The 18,512-nt window shown below is 51.7% G+C and overlaps 9 protein-coding genes across 9 annotated transcripts; 3 read left to right on the top strand and 6 right to left on the bottom strand.

The window, feature by feature from the left end:
• Positions 1–433: 433 nt before the first annotated feature.
• PC9H_008001 (uncharacterized protein) lies at positions 434–1,544 on the top strand (the record flags this gene model as incomplete). The annotated part of the gene is made up of 5 exons (XM_036777521.1): positions 434–592; positions 645–777; positions 841–936; positions 1,009–1,077; positions 1,126–1,544. 5 exons carry the CDS (start codon positions 434–436, stop codon positions 1,542–1,544), a joined length of 876 nt encoding a protein of 291 aa, XP_036631141.1.
• Positions 1,545–2,245: 701 nt separating this feature from the next.
• Positions 2,246–2,569, bottom strand: PC9H_008000 (uncharacterized protein; the record flags this gene model as incomplete). Its single annotated transcript, XM_036777520.1, has 2 exons — positions 2,246–2,401; positions 2,456–2,569. 2 exons carry the CDS (start codon positions 2,567–2,569, stop codon positions 2,246–2,248), a joined length of 270 nt encoding a protein of 89 aa, XP_036631140.1.
• Positions 2,570–3,532: 963 nt separating this feature from the next.
• On the bottom strand, positions 3,533–5,817 carry PC9H_007999 (uncharacterized protein; the record flags this gene model as incomplete). The annotated part of the gene is made up of 5 exons (XM_036777519.1): positions 3,533–3,608; positions 3,654–3,966; positions 4,015–4,624; positions 4,717–4,797; positions 4,855–5,817. 5 exons carry the CDS (start codon positions 5,815–5,817, stop codon positions 3,533–3,535), a joined length of 2,043 nt encoding a protein of 680 aa, XP_036631139.1.
• A 1,187-nt stretch (positions 5,818–7,004) lies between these two features.
• Positions 7,005–7,673, bottom strand: PC9H_007998 (uncharacterized protein; the record flags this gene model as incomplete). The annotated part of the gene is made up of 1 exon (XM_036777518.1): positions 7,005–7,673. The coding sequence occupies one exon, from the start codon at positions 7,671–7,673 to the stop codon at positions 7,005–7,007; it is 669 nt and encodes a 222-aa protein (XP_036631138.1).
• Positions 7,674–9,169: 1,496 nt separating this feature from the next.
• PC9H_007997 (uncharacterized protein) lies at positions 9,170–10,071 on the bottom strand (the record flags this gene model as incomplete). The annotated part of the gene is made up of 2 exons (XM_036777517.1): positions 9,170–9,957; positions 10,017–10,071. The coding sequence occupies 2 exons, from the start codon at positions 10,069–10,071 to the stop codon at positions 9,170–9,172; spliced, it is 843 nt and encodes a 280-aa protein (XP_036631137.1).
• A 657-nt stretch (positions 10,072–10,728) lies between these two features.
• On the bottom strand, positions 10,729–11,934 carry PC9H_007996 (uncharacterized protein; the record flags this gene model as incomplete). Its single annotated transcript, XM_036777516.1, has 2 exons — positions 10,729–10,770; positions 10,825–11,934. The coding sequence occupies 2 exons, from the start codon at positions 11,932–11,934 to the stop codon at positions 10,729–10,731; spliced, it is 1,152 nt and encodes a 383-aa protein (XP_036631136.1).
• A 257-nt stretch (positions 11,935–12,191) lies between these two features.
• PC9H_007995 (uncharacterized protein) lies at positions 12,192–12,846 on the bottom strand (the record flags this gene model as incomplete). The annotated part of the gene is made up of 2 exons (XM_036777515.1): positions 12,192–12,302; positions 12,355–12,846. The coding sequence occupies 2 exons, from the start codon at positions 12,844–12,846 to the stop codon at positions 12,192–12,194; spliced, it is 603 nt and encodes a 200-aa protein (XP_036631135.1).
• A 78-nt stretch (positions 12,847–12,924) lies between these two features.
• Positions 12,925–14,260, top strand: PC9H_007994 (uncharacterized protein; the record flags this gene model as incomplete). The annotated part of the gene is made up of 3 exons (XM_036777514.1): positions 12,925–13,200; positions 13,258–13,564; positions 13,617–14,260. 3 exons carry the CDS (start codon positions 12,925–12,927, stop codon positions 14,258–14,260), a joined length of 1,227 nt encoding a protein of 408 aa, XP_036631134.1.
• A 186-nt stretch (positions 14,261–14,446) lies between these two features.
• Positions 14,447–18,312, top strand: PC9H_007993 (uncharacterized protein; the record flags this gene model as incomplete). The annotated part of the gene is made up of 13 exons (XM_036777513.1): positions 14,447–15,330; positions 15,379–15,565; positions 15,726–15,860; positions 15,914–16,166; positions 16,221–16,295; positions 16,357–16,420; positions 16,469–16,540; positions 16,594–16,665; positions 16,725–16,734; positions 16,791–16,934; positions 16,989–17,058; positions 17,109–17,494; positions 17,569–18,312. The coding sequence occupies 13 exons, from the start codon at positions 14,447–14,449 to the stop codon at positions 18,310–18,312; spliced, it is 3,096 nt and encodes a 1,031-aa protein (XP_036631133.1).
• Between the last annotated feature and the right edge of the window lie 200 nt (positions 18,313–18,512).

Raw genomic sequence — 18,512 nt, 5'->3', positions numbered from 1 at the left:
TCACATTTATACCCTGCAGACCTCTCTAGCTTGCGTTTGACCTCCCCAACCTCGTGATGGTGCTCTGATGCTTCTTCCTCCACCTCTATTGATATATAGCTGTACATGAGTTCCGTCCATCAAGGAATCGGACTGCAGCTCCACAACCAGAACCAAGGTTATATAAATGGGCGTGACAAGCGCAGCCTGGCTTCATTCGTTCATCCCTCGCTCGTCTCCCACTATCATGCACCAATTCTTTCGTGAGCTATATCATACCTTTCAAACCCTTCGCCTTGATCAACCCCCGATACAGCAAACACGACAGCCCAACGTCGGAGAGTCCTGCCGAGGGATCCGATCCACGAGGAACCTACAAATTACCAGCACCGACTTGTGACACCTCCTCGTAAACGTTCGTCTCATCTTGCCCTCGGACATTGCGGTTACCCGTATGTGTGGTGCTGACGATGACGCAGGCACGCAAGAGGACCAAGATAAAGATGACCTGAAAGCGTATCAAAAAGCCATGGAGGACTTGGTCCAATCGTGGATGGATCGACTCCAGCTTATTTCCGTTATTGTGAGATTCGTTCATAACTTTGGTTCATGGGTAGTGTAAGGATGATCGGTGGACGAAAGTTGCTTACTACCTTACTCTTTAGACGACCTTTTTCGCCTCGATGGAAGCAGGTCTTTTACAAGTCACTGCTCCCGATCCGGATAACAACTCGACGCGTTTGGAAGAAGCCTCCAACGCAGGTCTCATTGGTGCTCTCGTCGTGCACGTCAATGCGGGTACGAAGTTCCGTCCACTTGTCCGAGACGTTGCCTTCTGATGCCTGCATATTGCGAAATTAGCCATTCTTTCGTTCCTGGCGGCTTTCTTCCTGATCAGATATAAGGTCAAACAAGCGGGGAAACAGGAACTAAAAGCTCAGGCTGCCGCCATGGCCGGTAAGTAGTCCATACTATTTCATCAATAATGATACTTTGTCTGGGCCCTGAACCTGGCAATTACGCTTGTAGGTACAGCTCCTTCAGAGGTGAGGAAACCCTCCAAAAACGAATTTCGAGCGTTGGCGGCGGACATGAATGGTAATCACCTCCTCGACATATCTGGACAATGCTGAACTTGTTGATAAGGGCATGTGGTCGACGTCGACCAGACAGCCGAGCAAGGAGAACTCCCGCCCGTCGGGCTGGGTAATGGCGACCCACCTGCAACAAAGACCATCTCTTTTGAAGACCCCATTCACGGAGACACGAAATCCTTCCTCCCCTCACAAAGCCGCCACTCCACCGAATCCTCTCCAGAACCTCCCATCCTCTCCACGAATCCCGAACTCGTCCAAGTCGGTCCATTCCGTAGGAACGCGCCCATCCATATCCTTGGGCGGTTTCATTCATTATGTATCCAGCTATCGTTCATCGGGTTCGCCCTCGCACTTATGGGGATTATATGTTTTGCGTGGGCTAAGCATCCCTTGAGCGTCAGCATATTTGTCACAATTGCGATGGGTGCTTCGTTGCTGTCTGGAGCGGCAATTTTTGTTTGGCCGTAAAGCCGCAAGCAATTGGTTGTATTCCCAAGTCTACCAAATACTACTGTATGGCACTTATAATACGAATACCAAAGGAGTCAAAGTCAAAGTCACATATATAGAGAAGTGATACAAAATCCGGTTGAGATACACGACAAGGAGACGAATAAAAATACAGATGAGGGCCGGTTATGTACGGATGCGGTAATAGATGCGAATGGATAGGGGGATATAGGGGATAGCAAAATATAGGGGATAGGGAGGCGTGCGTTATGGACAACGCGAGTTCGGGAGAGGAGAGGTTGGACGGGTGTAAGGAGTGAATGTGGAAGAGCAACCAGTTTTAAAGGTATAGCTCGAGTTGGAGCTCTATCTCTATCGAGAACCTCGCTGCTCGTGTGTATTGGTAGGTGAGCCGGGAGAATGCGAGATGTCGGGGCTCGGAGGGCGCATTATGTGTTATTTCGCAATGTTGGTGTTGCGCTAGTTGTGGCAATAAAATAATACTACGAAGACAGTGGTACCAGCGCGGGCCACGTTTGACTGTGAGATTTTGTAGGCAAACGGTTCGACGCGTCATAAGGAAAAGAGTCGAAGTTGGGGGTAGAAGTGGTCGAACTATGTGCATTCCGCGGTAAAAGGTGGGGGATGAGGGTAGGTGGCGCGGGTCAAGGTGTTGGCGGCGATGAATGGGGTGTGAGTCTCCTGCTCCCTGAGTAGGATTAGATGCAGCCGTATCGGCACCACGGCTCCGGCTGTGGCTCAGCGACGGGCTCAGGCTCTGGAAGAGCTTCACGGGAGACGGTCTCCACGAATGTCCCTGGGTGTACTACAGGGAGTGCGATCTCTGGAGCGCGGCGGGATGGGTTTGGGTTGGGCTATTGGTGAAATGATTGAGTGAAATCTAGACAGATAGGAAGGGTGGTACTCACAGCAGCTCTAGCTTGTATGTCCGCCGCCAAATCAATGGGTGTGGGCGCTGCTGACACTGACAATGACAGAGCCAAGCTGACGAAGCAAGCGAGGAAAGAGGTTGAGAATTGCATTGTTAGAATATCTTCCGATGTTTGCGTTCGGTGGTAGTGCTAAACAATGGAGCCCGAGGCTAGTAGATTAGGGATGGTGGGGATGGTGGAACAATGGGGCGAGTCGAATCATTTATACTAGAGTACAACACATGGCGACGCACAAGGGGAGGGAGGGGACAAGGTATGTACCGTAAGAGGAGCATAGCTTTAACTTGTCCTAATTTGGACATTCGTTTTTGCCGTCGCGGTGATTCTGGTGCTTTGAGAGTGCTGGTGTTTATATTCTCGATATGGAACATCGTTTGTTCACCTGGGAAGTAAATGGTGCAAAGACTCGAATACCTTCCAAATCTGGATAGGATTTCCTTTTATAGATGCGTTTGTCCTCGATTTGGGGAAGGTTGCTACTGTTACGAGCCGCTCGGCGACATGAGCCTGATACCTGATTTTGAGGGTGTGAGAGCTCGGGGAGTCTATATCTACATCATGATGCGCAGCAGTCAACAAACATATGATCAAATTTGGTCCTCATGAAACTACAACCCACTGGAAGTCGCACCATAAACCACAGGGATATCGTTGTCGAGGCCCGTCGCCATGGAGGGGAGGAGTTGAGCGATGATTCGATACTGGGCCGGCGGCGTGCGTAGTGCGGTCATAACCCTTGTTTCGTCCTGTTATCTTCAGTCTGAAGCTATCTATCCGCGGTGTCTCGTAAACACGTTGCGGCTAAACGCTTCCGACTCACTGTTGTCCCCATTTCTACAAGTATGGGCATCTAAACTCAACCCGACTACCAATGGGAATAATGAAGGCCTAGTATCAATTTCTATCAAACTACAGGCGGACGCACCCTAACATCGCAGGAGATCGACGTACAAAAAATGAATGCATATGCTTATAAGTACATGGGCTAGCCGTGGCACCAACATCAACGCTAGAAGGCGTCGCAAGCTGCTGAAACGTTCTTGAAGTTGAGGGCTAAGGAGAGGAGTACGTAAGCCATTGCGATACGCCGTCATCCAGAGTTATAGACGTCTCTGTCTCCGAAAATGCTCTTCAGGTGTATTAGAAGTGTTGGTGACTCGAACAAATGGCTCACAGTTCGGATGACAGACTGGTGTCTGATTGTCCTACGAGGTGGCGGTGAATGGTCACATCTTTTCGTTTATCTTCTGATTGTTTATGGAGCTCTTGCCATATTGCGACTTGCCGACGAAGAAATTCAACCTCCTTGGACCAACTTGCTTCCCGAGCTCTGTATTCTTCAATTTGGCCAGCGTAGAGTTGTGGCATATTAGATGGCACAGTATTGTGCGAACCATGCTGCATCGTGTTCACGGCGTCGTCCACTTCCTGTTGCGGCACAGTGAAAGCAGGGGAGCCAGACGGCATGGATCCAGAACGGGACACACCTGTCAAGAGCTGTTAACAGAAACAAGACATGCTAGGGATAGGCCCACCATCCGTACCACGTATTGCGATCCCTTGAGCGCTGGGTGCATCTTTGGCAATATTCTTGGATATGATTTCCTTGTTGTCATAAATTCCGCTACCGTCGTCACGTATCAAGTGCCCGAACAAAAGAGCCAGGGAATAAATTTGCCGAACTTCTTCTGCTGGATCGATGTCTACATTGGTGCTGGATGATCGGATAGAGCCATCGACGGCACTAGTAACGGAAAAGGGAGTCCTCTTCCCATTTACCGTCCTTGGCATTGTCCATCTCTGACTTTCCTCTGTCAGACCGGCCCCCTTAGCCATGGTGTCTAGAAAGTCCCATGCTTTGGGCGCATCGATGACAATGTCCTCCAAAGATTGGGCGACACGAGAGAATCCTTGTTCAAAGGCTGTGCGTGTGCATAGGTTCTTGGATACTGCGCGAGCGAACACTCTGGCGATTAGGGTAACACCAGCCTCCCTCGACTCGATGGCCTTCAGTACGAGGGCGCGGACCAGGTCTTCATGACGAGATGGTGGCCAATTCGAAAAATATTCCTCCGCTGCGTCTGAATTGCGGAGACCGAGGAGTTCATTAAAGTTTTCGTTGATCTGGCTGAAAATCTTGCTCGACTGGGAAAGGCGGCGAGGCTTAAGGCCAAATCGAGCGGATCCGAACCCGGTCATGTTTAATTGACACGATACGGACTCGAGTACGGACTTACGAGTTCATGAAACACCTGTGTAGTAGGCACTGTGGCTGAGCTGCGGCTGACCCATCTGCGTTGGCGTAGCTCAATGATGTCCTGGATAGGTGAAATCATTGACCAAGTACACCAGAAAAAGTTATATCATTTACTTACCTGGAGCATAAATTGCATGCGCGATGATACGATGAGACTCTTCATCAAATTGTTTATCCTCAAGAAGTACGCGTCCATGTGGGCACGGGCCTTGGGCGTGTCGAGCAATTGTCCAACGGTAGAGAGTAGCTTGCACAAACCCTCGATCTCTTCCTCCTCAGGGTTGTCAAAGTTTCGGAGCAATTTCTTCACGCACTCGTGCATGATACGCTCCGTCAACATTTGGAACTTGAACAGCTCACTCATGAACACGATGAGACCAAGACCCTGATGCCTGGCTTTCTGGGTGGCGTAATATTTCTCGGAGTAAAAAGCAACCTCGTCGGGCGACTCGGCCCCTTTAGCGTTGGCGGTGGCTTTATCGTTGACCACCTTGTCGCTCAAAGTTTTAGATGTCGCAGCAGCTTCCATCGATACCCAGCCTCGCTCGAAATCTTCCTGGCACCGGTTGAGGAGGTATTTACGGAAGAGGTGTCCTCCAGTGATAGGCCAGCCCTGCGCGCTCATGACACTGCTATCTTGCACCTCGGGGCTTATCTGCTCCATCATCTTTCTGCACAGGCGCGCAAGCATCTCCACCAACCACTCGTTTTCGTCCACCGCCCCATAGATCAGCTGTATAATTTGTTTGAGCGTTCGAGCGTCAGTCTCCATTCGAGGCATGTTGGCCCACTCGATGATCTGATCTGAGATAGAGTCGAACGTTGCCACGGCAAGTTTGTTAAGCAAAGCCCTGACTTTCCGACAGACCGTATCCAGTGAAACGGGATCGGCGGTGAGTGTTCTTGTCGTAGACAGGCGTAGAGGTGCAACGAGACGAGGTCGGAAGCCACCTTTCACTGCTTTCGCGTTCCGGAACGAGTTCCGAGGCTGCGTCGAACTTCGACCGTGGTCGTAGACAACTGGAAAGGAGCCCGAGTATTGGTTCGAGGGTAGGCTGATTGTTGAGAGTGTGCTACTCATGCTGAGTGGACTATTGAAGAAATGATTATGATCAAAGGGAGCTTGTTGCTTCGATGTTTACGCAAGTGGGTCCATCTCCAAACAGCTTGTTCGAGATCGAAATTAGATTTTGTCGCCGAAGAGCCGGCGAACACACCTACGAGCCGTAGAATCGTCACTTCATGAATCCCAGGCTGCTACGCGCACAAATTTAGCGCAGGACTACTAACTGCAGGCTCTGACGCTCGAAAGTCGAAAATCGTGACTTGCAAAGTCCAGCATAACTTCATACCCAGAACATTATACAAGGGAAAGTATATCCCAAGAGATCCATCATAGAAGAGTTCCCATAATACGCTTCCCATCGTTATGGGCGCTTCGCTTGAACCGATGCAGCCTGCAATGTGGGGTGGATGAACAACAGTGCTGTCCGGAGAAAGAGGTGAGGTGTGGTTGAGGGTCAATAAAGCAAGGACACGATCTCATCCAAAAGTGTGAGCAAGAGAATCTAATTGACAGAAAGGGAACGACTTCAAGATTTCGGTACGTCGGCGCGCTTTATAAACAAGGGCACCATCCTCTGAAACAAACAGCACCATACAAAGCATTGCTGGTAAACCACTTCTTCTAAGATACATACTACGATTGCACGAATTTGTACCAAAGCCCCATCGACATCACTAGAACTATAAAAACTTGCGTTGTCAACCCACAGAAGTACCTCTTCTTACATCAGGAAGGCGTAGAACCCCTTGGCTCCCGTCACCACCAAGCTTCGCAACCTGAAGAAGAGTGGATGCAACGCCCCCAGCTAGTTGCTGTTTGTTCCCACTGATAAAACAAGTATCTAGATGGCATTAATCATAGTAGTCGTGATCTAAAATTACATGAAGTACGATCATAATCGTCGTCAACACGAGGCAATGTGGCTATAGTCTTACTAACTAGTTTACAAGTCGGGATTGGGAATTTGATATATGTAGCGAGTGTCGGGAGAGCGGGAAAAGCAGGATAGTAAAGCATATAAAGATACGGGAAGAAAAGTCCCAGTCGCAATCAAGCAGACAACCGAAGAAAAATGAACAAAGCAAAAAATCAAAGCCCCAATTCGAAGCCAGGGCCAGGAGTACTGAAGCCAATCCAGTGACGGTAGACTTGGGGCGTTATCAAAACCCCTGGGCTGAAGCCGATAAGTGGTGCGCAGGTGATCATTTTGACGTGATCAGAACCCAGTGAGTAGGATTCCTGGTTGGGGCCAATCCCATGAATACAGTGTGTCCCATCAGGAAGTCCACCCTCTTGACTCCGTTAGCCTTCTCCAAAGCAGCAGTCGAGCTCCTCATACGGCGGTACCTGTTCTCGTATGCCTTCCTCACCCTCTTCTGATTGTCACGAGTCATGCTTTCGAAGTCCTGAGGGTAGATGCCTGAGCGAAGGCCATCATAGATGGCATACAGGACATCTGACACGCTGATCACACCATGGCGCGGTGTAACGCGCAAAGTCCAGGGTAGGGACGGTGACGAGATAGTCATGGACGTTGTGGGTGGGTACGTCGCAGATTCAGAGGCGAAACGTGGTGAAATATGACGGTTCAAAATGGATAGATGCGACGGCGAATAGCTGCAGTCATAGAGAATGTTAGGCTGAGGGCCCGCGAGGGCAGCATGAAGCTGGGGTTGGTGACGGAGCGGTGCAGCGGGCTTGGGAGGGAGCACGAAAGGGTACGGCGTGGACCCAGGGAGGGTGTATGGAAGGTTCGGGGGTGTAGGCAGGCTCCCGGAGGAGGCAGGGGAGGGTGGTGAATGCGAGAGAGGGGGTACCGCTGGGATATGGTGTACCGTGGCCTTGTCTGAGAAGCGGACCTTCCTAGTCATGGTGATAGTTGGTAGATGTGCAGAGGTATTGACAGTATTGCGAAGGATGTGGTGAAAATGACTGGAGGAACTGGTCGAATTCTATCCATCTTATAAGTTGCAGACCTAGAGATTAATCTGGGGTGAGTTTGCGAGGCAAGACAGTATCGCCTCCGGAATTCGAGCATGGCAAGCGTCACAAAGCAAGGGGCCTGCACACATAGGGGCTCCGCCTTACCGCAAGTAGTCATCCTATCCCGATGGTTCGATCTTGCAGATTGATCCCACCCAAATGCCATCAGTGAGAGAGAACATAGCAAGATCGTACCGGACGATTGCATTATATCGCTTGGATAAGATCTAGCGGCCATCCCAGGCGCTTTGAAGTAATCGAGCGTACTAGGTTGTGGCTGACGTAGTACAGTGTGCCGTTATGTCGGTGGCTTCCACCGCTTTCATTTGGAGATTCGGAAAGAGGGCGCCATGGGTTCCGCCTCGACTTGCCAGCTTCGGAAATCAATGAGTATTCAAATACTCAAGCACTAAGACAGTATTAACTAGATACTGTCTCACACTTGCTGTTGTGATACACGTGTATCACTGCGAAGAGGAGCGGCGGGGACTTGGAGAGGAGTGGAGGGACTGCGTATCTGAGATTTCCTATTTCAAGAAGGAAGGTACCGAGATGGAAAAGATTTCCGACCCCATACCGAACGACAAGGTTCAAATAAGCGCTAGAGGGCGGGGAGAACCACCGCCTTTGAAGCTGTTAATGATGGTGACCGTGGGTGTCGGGGCCGCCGAAAAAGCTATCAAACGGAAAGTGTGAGCCTCGTGGAAGGATGAGCGTAGCGACGTGAACAGCATTGCGTGTAAGGAATTGAATGGTTCTGCCTTTAAGGCGTGCATCATGTTTATGGGATGATATCGCAGCAACTCTGGAATTAGAATGAATGCGAGGGGCTTGTCAGGATCATCCCACCAGCTGCGATCAGTCTAAGAGAGCTCCTGTGTACCTATAGAGGCAGAGCACTGGTCAACCGCAAGGAATGAATTAATGAACCCTTGGTCAATTGAAGCACTGAAGGTCGAAGGCCGACGTGCGAGGACTAGTGACGTCTAAGGGCAATCCTCGTGAGCATTTGATGACTGAACAGTGCCTCGTATGGCACATGCAGGCAGAACATCAGGAGTACGTGTCCAATGCACCGCGTTAAGTTTGGAGCCATCTCCAGCGCTTCGACTCACGACCAATTCGAGAACCCTGGTGCAGAGGTGGCGCTTTGGAGAGTAAGTGATGGCTGAATGAAAGCTTGCATGTACAGGCCTATACTTACAGGATTTGAATATATATGAATGACCGATCCTCGAACGAACTGAAGCTCCAAGGAGTCACCCCACATTTGAAAGATTGGTTCGTTAAGTTTGATGATATCGTACATCGGCGTTGTGATCGCCCGTGTCTATAAGTATCTCCTGCTTCTCCACACTATGCCCTCCATCCAAAGACTGAGATATCAATATACCATTGGGTAATTCGGAACCCCTCTGGCACCCAATTCCATGATCACTACCCATAGGCCCTCATGCCATACGGGACGGAACCCTCGGAAGTATTTGTAATCTCCTAGCACGTCCACTCGCTTCAGCCCTTGGGCTTGTTCAACGGATGCTATCTGCGATGAAGTTGCGATCCTCCAGTACGCCGCTTCGTGAAAACGACGCGCATTCTCCGGGTCAAGCTTGATCGCTTTCTTGTATTCCCTAGGCGTCAAGGGTATTTGCAAGTATTGGTATACTGCTTTCAGCACGTCGTAAGCCGTGATCTTGCCTGCGCTTGTCACCTCGATCGGACCCCAACGTTGCATCCATGAGGCGAGCGAGGGGGCACCCGAATGTATTACTATACGATGGACGTCTTGGGCAACCGCTTCCTGGTCCAAGTCTGGTTTCATGTAGAGCTCTCGTCCGGTGAATTGGACAGCTGTGTCTGGTTGTCGGGAGACGTCCCATTGCAGAGGTGGACAATTGGGGTCGTTGGGGTTGACGATAAGCAGGGGATTAAGCTGGATTGGGACTGCGATGCCGTAGGGTATAGGTGGAAATGTGCCCGGCATCCATAGCGGCGCGCCATCTTCTCTCGAAGGACCGAATAGAGTAAGATTGGCCTGCCCGAAGGGCGTCGAAGTAGTCATCGTCATCGAATGAGGGGGCATCGCTGGGTTGCCGAAAGGGGAAAGGGTTGGCCATGCAGGTATGGTGGGTAGATGCCCTGTCCCCCGCCGAGGTGTGTAGATTCGAGGCACTAGCAAGGCATCGAGGATGAACAAAGGATACCGATGTTTTTTTTTGTGAAACACATACCACCGTAGTCGTAACTAGCAACCTGAGGGTTGGCATGAAAGCAACGGGCAGGCATTTCGAATTCAGATCAAAGGAGTTAAGAAAGTGCGAAGATTGTCTACTCCTCGTAACGGTATGGGTTATAAGGAAGAGGAGAGTACAGAGTACAGCTTGAACGGCCGAATCGGATGCCCGGCGAACCAACACGAGCTTCTTATCGATAGTAGCGCAGTGCCTACGATGGATCCTAGAATAGAACGAACTTGACAGACCAGCTATCGAGAAGATAGAACAGAAAACGTCGCGGGGAATGGAAGCAGCAAGAGCTCAGAGCCACAAAGCAATGCAATATAACGAGGGAAAGGTCCGAGTGAGTTGATCGATTGACAGATCGAGGTCCTTGTTCTCAGGTGGACATGCATGGTGTGTGCGATGGCGGTTGTGGGTCCTTGTAGGTCCACTTTTAGCGAAGTATCGTGTTTATAACAAGGCAAGCAGGAGGTGCCTGTAACTGTCGTCGGCTGCGATACTCGAGAGAACAATGGTGCGCGGAATTAGCCGCCCGACCAGTGTAAGAACAGGAAGATAATCGATATCTTCAGTCGACTGAACAATTGGTTGTCTCTTCAGCATGACGATGGAATTGGGTCATCGTGGAGGCTTCAGGGATCGACAATCAACTGCACGAGCGTCGGACCAAGGGATGAAGCGGACCTGAGTGGGCGAACTGCAGCTAGCTGCTTGTGGGCCTCAGCAGGGGGCGACCGTCAATTGACTAGCCCATCAAGTCGTTCAGCACCCTAGCCACCTGGCCAACAGCGTCTCGTACTCTTTCTTTATCACCTTCTCTGACACGACTCATTACCCTCCCCTCAAACTTGTCTGGATGGAAGCGCAGCATGGCGTCACGCAGCTTCTCTCTGCGTTCCTTCTTATCTTGCTCCGTATCAGAGGCGGGGCTTGGACCCGTAGTTGGAGTGGAGGTGAGCACGAAGCGCGAAATGGCGTCTGAGGTGAAGTCATCTAATGACAGAGCGCCCACTGATCCACTAGCTTCTGCCTCGCGACGCCGCTTCTTGATTTTTGGGTAGGCTGCTAGGACTGGCCAAGGAATGTCCTCAAATCGTAGATTCGTGCCTATCCAGCCTTCTTCGTCGACATCCTTTCCGCTACTCGCAATCGGTTCCGGCGCCATTGCATCTCTTCTCAGCAACTCTGTCCACCTGCTTTCGTATACCTCCTTCGCCGCCCCCCATCGCATGTTCTCCTTTTCTTCCCTCCTGCGCTTTCTGTCCTCTTCCATGGCCTTCTCTAACCTCTTGGCCTCCTCCTTAGCAGCCTTCTCTTTCTTCCTCTCCTTCTTCCTTGCTTTCTCCCGCTGTTGTTCTTCATACTCATCTCGATGTGTTTTCCTGTACATCCCAAGCCGAATCCACTCGGCATACTCTTCATCGTCCAGATGCTGCGGGTCCGTTTGGAGGAACTCGTCTTCGTCATCAGGCCCAAGTCGTCTATGCTTTCTAGCCGGCTCGCTGTGCCATCTATCCGGTACGTGTGCGTAGTCGTTAAGACGCGCTTCTAAAGAATCAAGTCGTTCGTCGTCATCGTACGCGCCAAACAGCCTTTCTCTGAACCTCTGCTCCTCGAGTTCGGCGCGAATGGCATCATAGTCGGGTTTGGAGCTATGGTACCCGGTATCGGCATTTCCCTTGAGTGTGGGGGCGTTGGCTGAAGGAGGTGGCGTTGGCCCATACACGTCTGTGTCATGGTCTTCGTCGTCGCTAGCCCATTTGCGTGCAGTCGACGAGACGTTGGGTTGAGTAGACGATGGCTCAGGATAGTTCCGACTCTCAGACTTTCTATGTTCTTTTCTTCGTTTTTTACGTCGCTGGCGTTCGGCCTCTTCCTCCGGCGTACGCTTCAAATGTAACTTGCCCATAGCAAGTCATCTAGCGGCCAGAGAGTGAAAGAACGTGGGCGTCGCGGTGGAAGTTCGACCCACTCCACGGACCGAGTCACGACCAAAGTTCGCAGAAACCCCTAACTTGCGGTCAGAATTCACAGCCTTTGCCCTCATAAGTACTTAAGTACCGAAGGTCGTATACCTTTCAGAGGTATCGCGCTGTACCCTTAAATATGGCATATCCACACCCATTATTTGTATATGAACGAAACTACAAAGAGATTCTACCCCACCTACGATTTGCGGAAAGATCGTATTATCCACTGCCTACACGGCTCGACAGCTCTGCGAGAGAAGGCGGGTGACAAGTACAGCGAAGCGCCGATTCTGAGTGGTAAGAGGGCCTGCAGTGGTCTGCGTGAGTGTAGGGGGGATGTTACGGGGATGCTGCGTTACCTTTGTAGCGGCATATGCTACTACGACGTTTGCGACGTCTCCGGCAATGTGGCCCTTCATTGCCTTCGAATCCTCCTCGTATAAGGTCTGGGACATGTCCCCCTTCGCGCGTTTCTCGAACCCAAACATGCCGTACCGACGCCCGACGCGTGCAGCCCACTTCTCGCCCTCATCTACCCACGCTTGCCCTTTCTGCACCATCCAGCTGACCCCCTCGCTCCGCTCGCCGGACCCATCGAGTTTCGAGGGTTGTGAGGGTTGATTGTCGTCGTGTCCCGCACTCGCCATGGCATTGACCATCCGCTCGCCCAGTCCGAGCGAGCGCGAGGCGTGGAACAAGCCCACGATCGGGAGAATGGCAGTGAGCTCATGGAGAATGCCAAATGAGACGATAAGAGAGGGCAAAGGCGTCCCCGTACGCGCAGAGATGGCCTTCAGAGCGCTTTGGTACGCAGCGAAGCGGCTCGGGGTCAGGGGAGGCTTGGAGCCCATTTGTCGGTGTCGGGCTCAGGGAATTTAAACCCTAACCTTACCTTATTCCTCTCTTTCCTCCGCCTCCGCCATCCACGAATGCAAAAACAATTCGTTCGCGCCCTGCCACGATGTCGACCTCATAGCCATGGTTTTCTGCGGCAAGCCTCAACGGCCACCGCTGCTGAGCACAAATCTAGCCTCCCTCCTCCGCCCCGCGCTTCAGCGACCCGGAACACGCGCGAAGACGAGTCGGAGCGATGTTCTGCTATTGTTATCACCAAGACTAAGATAGCCTCCATGGTCGATGCATATGCTATTATACGTGCTATTGAGCAGAAGTATGGCACTTTGCGAGAATATCAGTTCCCTCGAGTGCGTTTACCCGTTCGTGTCACTCAATAAGCAGGAAGTAAACTCGTGGTTTTTTAGGAAGTGGGATCTCCCAATGTCTATACAAATCAATTCTACGTGGTGTTCAAGTCGCCTGAGTCGCACTTAAAGCTCCCCAAGAACGCGACGGAGAGTATCACCATTCCTGCTCCTACGGCAGACACTTTCGAGTCCAAACCGGGGGGTCCTTCGCTCGCCGACTTCCACAGCTTGCTTGACCCGAAGGACGTGAACACAAGCAACGAAATCCCTGCCTTTGAGAGCATAATCGACACCGCTATCAGCGAAGGCGGCAAGCAAGACGTCAAGCCTCCTCGCGCGATATCCTTCAGCATATTCCAAGCCCGTGAGTCTCCATCTTTTCTATTCCAGCGATCCTAAGCTTCACGCAACTACAGGAAAGGAGTTCCACGCGACGACGCCGTGGGAGCCGTACGGCCTGAGGCGCCAGCTGCGCTTTGCCATCGGGCGGTCCATGCTTAATTGGGGCGGATTCTACCCGCTCAAGCCTGTTCTGAAGGGCTCTTCGCTGGAATATGGGGTGTCGGACGCTGACCAGCTGCGAATGCGGAGACTGTTGCGAAAATGGAGCGATATCACTCAGGCTCCGAATCCCTTCGAGGTGTCGAGTGTAGCCGAAGCTAGCCCGACGCCGGAGGTCTCGACAGAGACGCCGCCGCCGCCATCGCCGCCACCTGAATCACAGAAACCTACAGAGTGGGAGCCACTCCCGATGGAAGATGCTGTGGCCGATGAAGTGCCTGTCCCAGCTCCACAGTCGCCGCCAGCGTCTGCTTCACCTCAGGCTTCGAAACGGCCAACGCGTCTCGGAGGCAAGCTTCTGCCGTCGACCAGCCAGGCGTCGGCTATAGATGCTGATCTGTTCATCAAAGCATCGGAGTCTCTGCCCAAAGATCCCGCCCCGCCAATGCAGGCAAAGAGAGTCAGGGAGAAGAAGGCAAAGACACAACTACATTCGCCGAAGGTTGAAGACGACGGATTCTCGCAGAGATTCAAGAAGTTTATTGGCGGATGGTTTTGAGTCTGTAGCTAAACTACATACTCTACGTACTACCCCATAATCCCATCGGCCTTTTGTTTCGACCTTTGTTTGACTTCGCGAAGAAACTCCATCAGCCAAGCCGAGGTGCCGTGTTTCACACACCAAGTTCAGCACCACAACGGTTCTGGTATCACGCTCCTTGTTCTCTCCCCCCACTCATTCTTCATGGCTGACCTCGACAAGGCCACAAAACAGATCTTCAACACAGACTCCCGGTCGCTGGCGCCCGGGGCTGTCGGTTCCCAACTCGCCCTAATGTCTGTCATTTCAATAGTCACGATCCTCTTCTTCAACGTCCTGCGCCCGAAGAACAAGATAATCTACGAACCCAAGGTCAAATACCACGTAGGGAACAAGCCTCCTCCAAGGATATCCGACTCTCTATGTGGATGGTTGCCCCCGTTGATACACACGAAGGAGCCGGAGCTGGTAGACAAAATTGGGCTGGATGCGGTGACTTTCCTCCGCTTTCTGAGGCTCATGCGTTGGCTGTTCACAGCAGTCGCCGCCCTCACCTGCATCGGCCTGATCCCTGTGAACGTCGTCTACAATCTGCGACATGTCGAATCTAAGGACCGCGACAAGCTGAGCATGCTCACGATTCGCGACGTGCACGATCGCTGGCTGTTCTTCCACGTCGTTGCGACATACCTTGTCACATTCACCATCATTGGATTCGTGTACATTCACTGGCGCGAGATGGTACGGCTACGCCACGCATGGTTCCGCTCCCCAGAGTACCTCCAATCGTTCTATGCTCGCACACTCGCAGTTCTGCATGTCCCGAAGAAAAACCAAAGCGACGAGGGCATCAAAGCCATCTTCGAATCAGTGAAGGTGCCATATCCCACCACGAGCGTGCACGTAGGCCGCAAAGTCGGCAGGCTGCCTGAACTGATCGAGTACCACAACGAGACAGTGCGGGAACTGGAGCAAGTGCTCGTCAAGTACCTCAAAGGGGGCAGGATTGGCAAGAAACGTCCGACAATACGCACGGGGGGATGCTGTGGGATAGGTGGCACGCAGAGGGATGCTATAGAGTTCTACACGTATGTCTATTCACATTCACATTGAAAGCACGCCTGATGGGTGTGCAGCGCAAAGCTCAAACGCACAGAGGGTGCGATTGAAGACTACCGCGCGCAGATCGACACACGCAAGGCTGAGAACTACGGGTTTGCATCGATGGCTGCCGTCCCCTATGCTCATATTGTGGCACACATACTGCGCGGCAAGCACCCGAAGGGGACTGATATCACATTGGCGCCCAATCCCAAAGATATCGTACGTTGTTTCGTGTTCATCCTCACAACAATCCCTGCTTACTGTGCACTTGCGCGTGTTCACAACTGCCCCGGTTGATCGTACTCCGAATGTCATGTCAACGGCGCTTCCTGATGCTTTTCTCCTCGTTCCCGATCACATTCCATCCTACCTCAAATAGATATGGGAGAACATGAACAAGTCTGATGGAGAGATCGCTCGCAAGAAGGCGATGGGGTTCCTCTGGCTGGCCCTCGTCTGCTTCTTCAACACCGTCCCACTCTTGATTATTTCAGCTCTTGCTAACTTGACATCCGTGAGCCATCCGTGAGACATAGTATGCGAGACTTGCATCTTACAGACTTATAGCTCACAACCTATGTCGGCTTTCTCGACGAGTGGCGCACCACGTCGGGAACCACCTTTGCGATTGTTTCTGGTGTCCTACCTCCTGCCGTTTCTGCACTCTTCGGTTTCTTCTTGCCCGTTATCATGCGATGGCTCTCCCAGTACATGGGCGCTCTAACACACTCGCGCCTGGACAGGGCCGTCATTGCCCGCTATTTCGCGTTCTTGGTTATCTCCCAGTTAGTCATCTTCACGTTGATCGGTGTCCTCTTCAGTGAGCCTACTATTCCGCGTCCCCTCTGCACTTGATACGACAACTTGCTTCTAGATATCGTAAAGGAAATTGTTCGTCAAGTTGGGAAGAAGAGCTTTGCGGAGATCATGAGCAGCTCGTCCTTGTCGAGTAGGTTTAGCCAAATTGTTGGACCAAGCGTCCCCTGCTGACATGTTCACCCTTTCTGTAGCTTTGCCAGACAAGATCAATAGAACGTATATTGATCAAGCGCCGTATTGGTTGACCTTCTTCCCGTATGTCGTCCCTGCAATGTTGGTCAATTTCGCCTAATGTTTGTCTAGTCTACGTGGTTTCCTCGCTATCTTTGACTTGGCGCAAATCGTCAATCTGATCTGGATATCTTTCAAGACCCAGTTCGTCCTAGGGCTCAATATCTGTTAGGCTCTTGCTGACATGCTGCGCGTAGTGTCTTCGGTCGAACACCAAGAGATATCAGAGAGTGGACGCAACCTCCCGAATTCCAGTATGCCGTTTATTAGTGGGTACATTGCCTCCGTCAAACTAGTCGTATGCTAACACATATATTCCCTTGTCTAGTTCGAATATCGTAAGCCCTGCCCACCTTTTTATTGTCGCATGCGTCTACTTACAGCAGCCTCGCAGCTGTTTATGGGTTGTGTTGGTATGGTATTCGCCCCTATAGCCCCTCTCGTACCCCTCGCCGCCGCCGTTGTTTTCTGGATCTCGTCGTGGGTCTATAAATATCAGTTGATGTTCGTGTTCGTGTCGAAGGTTGAGACTGGTGGCGTGAGTAACGAGGGTACTTTGCTCGGTGCCCTCGCTTACAATTTCTCACTCTAGCGCCTTTGGAATGTTGTCATCAACCGTCTTCTCGCCTCTGGCGTCCTGATGCAATTGCTGATGATCTTGAGTATGTAGCAATCGCTTTTCAACCACGGATGTAACTCACTTTTCAAATAGCTATCGGCCTGCAATACGAGTTCAAATCCCTTCAATGGCTTTCCTCTTGCCCTCCCATCCTGTTCCTACTGGCCTTCAAGATCTACATAAACCGCACATTCGACAGGACGTTCCGGTACTACCACCCAACTGAAGACGAGCTTAGACTCGCGAAAGTCCACTCGGAGCGCGCTGATCACAAGGGCAACCGTCTTGAGAAGCGCTTCGGGCACCCTGCGCTGCACACGGATCTCTTCACGCCCATGTTACACGCTAAGATGATGCCGCTTTTGGGCGAGGTTTATAATGGGAAGATTGGGAAGGACGAGGCGGCGCTTGGGGAGTATGGCGGACAGAAGATGGAGACTCAGGTTGTGGAGGGCATTAAAATTGCAGCTATCGATCAAGTGAGTCACTCGAATAATAGTGCAAGTGCGATGTGCGCAGTGCGGAATGCTGATGATGTTTTGACAATGTCTAGCGCGATCTGGAATACGACCCTGCGCTCTACCAACGCGATCGTGGTGAATTGGACTGGGATACCAAATCGGTCTCATCATTCAACGTACTCAACGACGGAGGGTCGCATCTCCAAGCTTCGAAATCCATGTACTACGCAAGCACTAATGGCAGTGAACCCAAACTCGGAGGGGTCTCGAATTACGACCGCTATCTCGCACAGGGACCGAATCATGGTGGCTTCGACTCCCAGGACATCGAACTGTCGAGGATACCAACAGATCATCAGCCTCTGCTTCCCCCAAATCATACGGCTGTGTATCCGCAAGGTGGAGCAAGCAGGAGTTCATTCTACGCTTCTGACGCGAGTCTTGCGTCGCCCCCGACAATGTATCAGGAGGGTCCTGGATTGAGGGAAGCACCAATTCGACGGACGACGGGCATGACGGTGGATGCACGGTCTCAGGCTCCCAGCTACACGAGTCTAGCGGATGCTCCAGGCTACTTTGATAATCATCAACAGCCGCCATTCCGAACAGGTACACCATCTCAGATGCAACCCCACCAATACTACCAGCAACAGAGTTCAGTAGATCCACGGACGCAGACGCCACCACCAGGGCATCGGACACAGCCTTCATCTTCACTATCGCATCAACAGCACCCCTCGTATTCGCAGACACAGCAGCAGCAACAGCCCTCACACCAGCGGCAGCAGAGTAATATGAACATGGCTGGCCGGGGCGCGTTCAGAGGAGGATACTAAACATGTCCAGACTCTAGACACCAGATCCAGCCTTAGGGCTCCATGATTGCGCGCCGTTGGATGGACTCTTGCGCATGCCACTGACTATTTGATTGATCTATTATTGATGTGTTCTGTCTTGCTATCCTTGTATCCTTTTTGCACTTTTAGACTAGCACATCGATCTCCTCCCTGATATCCCCTACATCCCCTCGATATCG

Source organism: Pleurotus ostreatus (assembly GCF_014466165.1).
Source record: "Pleurotus ostreatus strain PC9 chromosome Unknown scaffold_5, whole genome shotgun sequence".
NCBI classification, from domain to species: Eukaryota; Fungi; Basidiomycota; class Agaricomycetes; order Agaricales; family Pleurotaceae; genus Pleurotus; species Pleurotus ostreatus.
The sequence above is the reverse complement of the archived record's forward strand: the minus strand, read 5'-3'. Positions and strand labels throughout refer to the sequence as shown.